This window comes from Gopherus evgoodei, chromosome 1 (assembly GCF_007399415.2).
Source record: "Gopherus evgoodei ecotype Sinaloan lineage chromosome 1, rGopEvg1_v1.p, whole genome shotgun sequence".
Lineage (NCBI taxonomy): Eukaryota > Metazoa > Chordata > Testudines > Testudinidae > Gopherus > Gopherus evgoodei.
The window spans coordinates 260,146,409-260,154,774 of NC_044322.1; the positions used below are offsets into that span (position 1 = coordinate 260,146,409).

The window sequence follows — 8,366 nt, forward strand, 5'->3', positions numbered from 1 at the left end:
GTGACTTTTAGTAGCATGGTTGTAGTGACACAGCCATGTTGCTAAAAGCTGTGTAGTGTAGACATAGCCTTTAGTTACTCCATCTCTGCAAGAGGCAGTAGCTATGTCAGTGGGAGAAGCTCTTCTGCCAACAGAGTGATGTTTATACTGGTGCTTAGGTTGGTATAACTGCAGTGGTTTTCAAACTTTTTTTCTGGCAACCCAACTGAAGAAAATTGTTCATGACAGTGACCCAACAGAGCTGGGGATGAGGGGGTTTGGGGTATGGAAGAGGATCAGGGCTGGGGAAGAGGGTTGGGGTGCAGGGATGAGGGCTGTTGGGTGGGAATGAGGGGTTCAGCATATGGGAGGGGGGTCTGAGCTGGGGTAGGGGGTTGGGATGCAGGAGGGGGTCAAGACTCTGGGCTAGGGGTGCAGGTTCTGGTCTAGGGCCAGGGATGAGGGATTTGGGGTGCAGGGGGGGTTCAGGGCTGGAGCAGGGGATTGCAGTGCAGGCTTACCTTGGGTGACTCCCAGTCAGCAGTGCAGTAGGGGTGCAGAGGCAGGCTTCCTGCCTGTCCTGGCACCACGGACCACTCTGTGCCCCAGAAGCAGCAAGCAGCAGGTCCGGCTCCTAGGCGGAGGCGCGCAAGTGGCTCTGCAGAGCTCTTGCCTGCAGGCACTGCCCCCCCCAGCTCCTATTGGCTGGGAATTGGCCAATGGGAGTGTGGAGCCAGTGCTCGGAGCAGGGACAGCATGCAGAGCCCCATACTGCCCCCCCCCACCTGGGAGCTCCATGTGCTGCTTCCAGGGCGCAGCGCGACGTCAGAACAGGTAAGGGTGTGCCTGCCTTAGCCAGGCAGCACTGCCAATGGGACTTTTAATGGCCTGGTCAGTGGTACTGACCAGAGCCACCGTGACGCATTCTGTAACCCAGTACTGGGTTACGCCCTGCAGTTTGAAAATCACTGAACTACAGCACTCAGTTGTGGATTATTTCCACCCCTGTGTGATGTTGTTAAACTGAAGTAATTCTGTAGTGTAGATGAAGGCATAGAGGACTATACTCCAGTGAAAAGGAATTCTTTCACCGCACGTGTGGCTGCTGATATTGAATCAATACTGAATTTTCAGACCATGGGTTATGGAGGATAAGGCACAAAGCCATTGCTGGAGGGATAAAAATAATTATTTTTGTACTCCTGGTCTGTATCCAGTTGATGAGAAAATCCCCCTTTACTTAGAAAAGGGTTTCAATAAGACTATCAGATTACTTAACTGTCCAGCTCTGTTCCTGGTAAAATGTGCGTAGTACATGTTGTAGTTGTAGCAATGTTGGTCCCAGAAGATTAGTGAAAAGATGGGTGAGGTAGTAGTTTTTATTGGACCAACTTCTGTTGAGAAACAGCTTTCGAGCTACACAGAGCTGTTCCTCATGTCCTGAAGGCAGGATAGCTAGACCTTTCAGGCAAATCAGCTTGTCTGTAGTGCAAGTTAGTCAGGATATAGCCTGCCAACTGATAAATGCCAGACTCTCCCAGCAAGTGAGCTGCCCATCTCCAAACTGCTGAACCTTTAACCACTACCCACTCAGGTGTCCTGCCCTCTACCCTACTCCCTGACATAGTTACTCCAGCCCCTGTGAGCAGTGATAGTGGGAGAGAGCTCTCTCATCAGCTTCGAGCCTCTGCACTAGCAGCGCTGCAGCTGCATTGGTGCTGCGGTAAACTCTGTAGTGTAGCCAGTCACCAATGCAAAACACTCCTGCAATTCTCCCTAGCATGTTCATTAACATCCACCCAGGAGCAGCAGAAGCTCCCTACAAGTGTGTGTGTGTATCGGGGCACCAGTGCCCAAACCGTGGTCTCTGACCCCACGGTGCCCCTTCCCCCTTTGCTTACCTTTATGGCGAATAATAGGATGTTAAAAAAAAAAGTGTTGGGGCCATGGCCCCTAGCCCCTCATTTGCACCACCCCCTTCTCCACTGCCTAGTTTCTCCACCTCTCCCTGGAGAAGTGACCTGACCTTTCTCAAATGCCTAGCCCATCATGTGTCCAACCGCCCCTTGCCACCCACACCCGACTCCTATCCAGTTTACAGAGTCTGAGGCACCTGGAGGATGTTCTAAGGCTGATATCCTAGCCCTTAACTTTAGGTGCCCAGAGCAACTGGTGCCAAGCATAGTGTGAAGTGGCTGAAGTAAGATGTTATATTTGGCAGATTGTTGCATAAACTGGGAGACTAGGGGGAGTAATTCTGCTTTCCTACAACGTGTTTCACTTGCCAAAAATAATCCAGCTTTAACTTTCTATTAGCCACCCATCAATTACCTTCTGAATATTCATCTGATGGAATTGTAAAGCTGCTGGAGGACTTTAGTCCTCACTGCCCCCATTTCTAGGGCTAGTATCTGGGTGTGAGAACCCTGCACTGCTGTGTCCATTCTTCTGCAACAGCAGTAAGTGTCTTAACTCAGACAATCTGAAGCCTTCAGTGAAGATCACTCTTGTACTGCCTGCAACAATGCTATGTTCATTCATAAGGGATTTTCTCTTTGATCATACTTACCTTGGTGTATTAATTTGTTGGTGTATGCTAACGTACAAAAGATCATTGTTGGCCAAGTAATCACCTTCACAGCAGGTGTGTTTTGGCTCACACTTAGTTGTTCATTTTGACTTCAATATTTTACTACAGGGCACAGGGTTCTGCCCACAATTTTTATCTCGCTTCACACAGGACAATGACACATAGAGCACATTAAAAAAAAAATCTGTAGTTTGAGAGGGAGGCAGCCAATTTGTTCATATTGCACTGCCCAGTGTGGAAACAGAAGAGATATCACATATGCTTCCATGGCAGTGATGCAGCAAAGGTGGGAAAGGGTCTATGGGCTATATACCCAGGACATCACATCAAGGAACACAGACTATTTTGGAACTTTTAAAGCTTTAGGGAGCCACAGGAATCACTATGTAGGAATCAGTCTTAGTCATAGGAATACGTCTTTGAAAGTGTCCAAGCCAGCTGTAAGATGGTCTACAAGAAAACTGAGTTCTTCTTTTTGCTCAGCACAGCAGATCTGCTGACCAGCTCACAGCCTCTGAAATTGCTGGCCACTCGACGGCTACTGAGTTTAGGAAAGGCAGATGGTCTCCCAGTGACTGTGCAGCAAGCATAGGTTGCTCTCCAGCATCTGTCCCTCAACAGATTCAGCTGGAATCAGAGTTTCTGGTCACTCAGGACTAAGCTAAAGCCAGTTTGCAGCTGCTAAGATGACTAGCAATAAATTTAAAACTTTCCTGATTAGCAGCTTGTGCAACCTTAATAAAGTCAGAGTTGTATGTGGCAGAATTTGTCAACAATACATATGTAGGAGGACCAAGCACTGTTTGCCAAGTACACACCTATCTCAAAGCTAAGAGGTGAAAACATTATCTAAAGTTATATCTTATAACTATATAGCACTGAACTACAGTAAGACAAATGCCAGCTCAACCAGCCTGCCCTACCAAGTTTCAATTAAATATGCCTTTATCATGGTGTGTAGCTAGCTGTAAACCCAGATAACAAGTGAACCTCTGTAAAGTATTGAGGATGTAAAATGCTGTATCAATACTAGTGATTATTTAGTATTCCTAAAGAGAACAGATTACTTGGGGTAGGAGTTAGCCACTGCTTTAGTTAGCATTTCAATCACTGGTTGCCTACTGTAAAATACTGAGTTATGAATATTTGGAAGTTAGCAACAAAAAGTCCAAACTTTGCTATAATATTGTTAGTCCTTCCTGTTGTCAGGAGGTGAAAGCACCATTGGTAAATGGAGGTTTTAAATTTACTGCACAGTAAATTGAATGAGAGGACCACAGAAGATGTTTGTAGATTGGGCACACTTTGCCTGAACTGCTAACAATCTTAAATTTAAAGAACCCTCCAGGATGGCTGCAGAAAGGCATTGTAAGGCACGTGCGTACGTCAGTAGTGCCTCTGAAAGGAAAGTATCAACTTAACAGTTCTCCTGGATCTTTGTGCTCAGAACGAAGTCTGGCAGCCTGCTCTGCGCAGTAAGCGTGTTTATAAAAAGGAAAGGTAGCGGATACTTACTTTTCTGGGGTCAGCATAGGTGCCAAGGCCAATCACGGGAATGCTGTTCCCATCGCTCAGAAGTATGCGGTGGTTTGCAGCCGTTAGATTCATGATGCAGATGATAAAACACTTGACTGCAACTTTCTAACAGACTGAATGAAAGCAGCAAGAAGAGCCCACTTTGTGTGTGTCGCGTGCTCCAGGCTATGGCACTAGAGGGCGAGAGAGAGAGAGAGCGAAAACTTCTGTTTCTTAATCTGCTCTGTTCCAGCAACACGCGTGCGATCGGCTAAGACATGACTGACAGGCCAACTCAGGGTTACCTTTCCATTCTTCCGAAAGCAAATTTACAGGAGGGTGAAATATTAACTGCCGGCTCTCGTTAGGCAGCGGGGAGCAATTAAGCACATTAGAGATTTGAGAGATGGTCCCAGTTAATCTTCATCAGAAGCAGGCGACTTTTCTTTTGCACGTGGCTTTACTTACCTGCTAAAAGCAAGGGTGTGCTCGGCGTTAAGGAGCAGAGAGAGGAGATTGAAAGGTGGAGGTGGTATGGAGGGGTCTGTGTGGCTATGCTTGCAACGGTCTGCCATTGCAAAACAAGATGTGTCTGTTTGCTGACTCCTCAAATCATTTCAGGGCTCGTCCCAGGAGGAGATAAGGGTTTGGGGAGATATCATTGGTCCTGTCAAACCAGGAGAAACCCATCAGCCTTTATCTCAAACTTCACCACCCCAGCGGCTTGTGTGTGTCCCAAACCATTTAGAGCAGGAGCTGTTCTCCTAAATTTGCCTTCAGTCTCTTCTGCTCTCCCTCCCTCTTTCTATTGCCGCTCTAAGCAGATGGGTTCAGATTATGCTAGTCCTTTCACTTTCAGGACTATGGCCCATTATTTTATTAATGGAAGACTTGTTTAAAAGTCCTTGTTTACATCAGTCCATTCCTTTCCTTTCAAGAGAGGAAATCCAGTACCCATCCCCCCTTGTCATTGTTTGCCTCTAGATCAGACTTGGCTAATTTATTCCCCTGGCCAAAGTCATAGGTCGTCTTTTTTGGGGGGGAGGGGAAGGGGAAGAGGGAGCTTTTCAGTCTTTACATTATTCTTCCAGTAATGAAAGGGCAACTCCCACCCATGTGAAAGACTCACAAGAGCAACATTCAGGTTAGCATTTCAATCAATAGCACCAGCTGTTCATTGTTTTATATAGTAGTAGTAGAGATTATCCCTTTGATTATTAATACCCCAGTTACTAGCATGAAGCCTCAGTCATTCCCATCACTTCTGTCTGTGCTAAACCTGTATTGGTAAACAGGCACATTGAATTTCCTTTTGAATCTTACTTGCTATTAATGCTGTTCAGAAACTCCACATTTAGGGTTTACTTCTTCAGCTGCTGCATGTATGCACTCTTGAAGTCAATTGGAATTACATATGCATCAAAACCCTCAGGCGATCCCTTGGTCATTTTAGTTTCCATTTCAAATGCATTCAGCATGTGCCTTTTTCTGTACCTAATCTTCACACAAGCTTTTTGTCCTCCCTGATTCAGGCATTAAAAAAAAAACAACCCAACAACTTTCTCCTGATTACACTCATTTAAGCACCTTTTCACAGTTCTGTCCATGCATCAAGCAAAAAAGTGTTAGACTCATTTAGTTGCAATCCACCAATCAATAGATTAAATACAAAAGGAGCGAGTGCTGGGACCAGGATGGAAATAAGGTTCAGTCTTTCTTCTCAGCACAGAAGAGTATTACACCCTTCTCACCAGACATTATAGCACAGATTTATTTATTTAAGTAGGCCTTTAAATCTATGATTAGCTGCCTAAAGGGCCTGATTTTTCAAAGGGAGACAGAGCATCCAACCTCTTCCATTGACTTCAATAAGAGCTGCTGGATACTTTAGGGAAGAGGGAGAGGAGAAGAGAAACAGGCCAACTTATTTAGGTGGCTAAACACAGATTTGAGAGCTTAACTTTAGGCACTGTAGGTGCTTGAGTTAGTATATTGCAATCACAAATGACTGCAGCCATCCACCCCAAAATAGCTTTAGAGGCATGAAATAAGGAAAAATGCTACTAATGCATTTTGATAGCAATGGAGAAAGTTTAGAGCACAGGGAATCGATGAATGGTCCATCCACTGTGGGAATAAGTCCTAACTTCTCTAACTTTCTCATGATGATTTTCTTCATTTATTTATTCTGAATTTTAACCCCTCCCGCTCCCTCCACACACACACACACACACACACACACACACACACACACACACACACACACACACACTCTCTCCTAGGTTATGCCCTTATCCCTCAGTGTAAATAGATTTCCCAGCTCCATTTGTGCGTCATCTAGTTATTTTCTATCCTATAATTAACGTCTTGATGTTTTCACTCCACTTTTAAATCTGCACATGTAGAAACATTTTATGGGTCTTGCCTAATATCCAAATGAAATGGAGACCCAGCAGAACTATTCCTCAACCCCCATCTTTGTGGTGTAGGTTATTTCACTGTTAATACATCCTAGCACCCCACTTCTTTGCTTTGTAGCAGGTGTTCAATTTGAAGCAGCATATACGAGTGTCACTGGCTAAACCTATTTAGGAGTGCACAGAGGGGAGAATGGCACTGTCAAATATGGCATTATCTGTTTCCAAATCACAGACAACTCTGATCCATAAGCATTCAAGATCATTTGTATCAGTATCCTAGCACAGGCGTTTCTAACCATTATTAGTCTACGTACCTACCACCTTCTTAAAGAATTGATATTTGTAGTGTTGGGTCTAAACTTTTGGTGAACTTTGGGGAGCCAAAACACACCCAGACTGGCCGTCTCTGCATAATCCTTTCTGAACCCTTTATCGAACAAAGCACTGACCTGCAAACTACTCATGACACCCCCTTTCTCAAGTAGCCATTAGCCTTTATCTCTATTCATTTACTTGTTAAACTTGCTTTTCCTGTAAAATCTTGATTGATTATGCATGACCATTATCTTTTGTTAATCACTTTGTTTACTTCTGTGTATAAATATTGATGCTCACCCCTAATAAAGGGGCCACACTTAATCTAAAGCTTTGAGAGCTAAGGATAGTGTGAGCCGTTGATCAACGCATTGGTGTCTGGTCTCTGACAGAATTGTGTGCCCCATACCAACTCCGCACGAACTCAGGTGCTGGAGAGGTAAGTGAGGACTTGCTTTATTACCTAACAGTAGTACTACATGCAAACTTCTCCTTTTTGTGCACATTTTTTTCAGGTCCTGACAAGCCTAATTTACATTTTTTCAGACTACATGAGTCATTTGTTTTACTATCAGGAAGCCTAAAATGAAAGGTTCACTTATAACATCCTTTTTAAACCTTTCATGCTTCTGGACATGCATCAAAAACAAACAAGGAAGCAGCCATAACTATTATGTCCTGTGCATTACTCCATTTACAAGAAGCAATACATTTCTCATAAATAGCATTGTGATCCCATTTTGGGGAGTGCAGCTGAGATATAGTCAATGGTTTGACTCTTTTACTTGTCTTTTAAGTTCAAAGTTCCTGGTAGTTTGTATCTGGATTATTGCTGATCACAAGCTAGTCTTGGCTGGAAAGGGAAGCAGGGAATGGAGGTGGGGAGCTTTATCTGGGCACCAGGCTACTTCAGCTCCAGGAACCTCTTCTCCTTGGCATCTCTGGCCCTCTTGATGCCTGTGTTTCTGGGTATACTGCACAGGGGCTAGCTGTGCTGGGAGGAGGCTCAAATTGCAGACAGCTGGCTGCTCCTCTGCTGAGAAGCCGGGCAACTCCTCTTAGTCCTGTATCTATTGGGTTTCTGGGAAGAGGGTGGGCGGAAGCCTGCCCACTGCTAAAGGATTTCCTCCCCCACAGCCTAAGGGGAGGACCCACAGGCTCCTTAGTCCTGTAGCCAGGACTTTAGATTGCAGGAAAGTTGAAGGGGGCAGAGATAATAGGCAATAGCCTTTGCAAGCCGTGCCTCTCAGTGCTAGAGGTTCACTACCAGCTGCAGGTTAGACATACTCCAGGAGCCCTGATATCAAAGGAGTCTCACCTGCAGTGTAGCTATATCCCTCCTGGCTGCAGGTTTGGAGCCACTCTCAAGTAGCTATGTATGCATTCATCTTTTCAGCTGAAGGGAGCTTGCAAGGCAACTTCACCTCGGTAGGTTGAGCTGTGTAACTCAACGCAAACTGAATATTAGGCCTAGCAGTAAGCCAGCAGTGGGCTAAATGAGTGCAGTGCCCATCTGCACAGCCACAGCACAGAACACTGATATATAA

At 45.2% G+C, this 8,366-nt stretch overlaps 1 protein-coding gene across 1 annotated transcript in view; it reads right to left on the reverse strand.

The window, feature by feature from the left end:
- The window catches only part of AKR1D1 (aldo-keto reductase family 1 member D1), a 37,982-nt gene extending 33,805 nt beyond the window's left edge, over positions 1–4,177 (reverse strand). Inside the window, exon 1 of the mRNA XM_030553514.1 lies at positions 4,085–4,177. Coding sequence (XP_030409374.1) covers positions 4,085–4,177 — 93 coding nt within the window. The remainder of the gene's footprint in view (positions 1–4,084) is intronic.
- Positions 4,178–8,366: the final 4,189 nt, after the last annotated feature.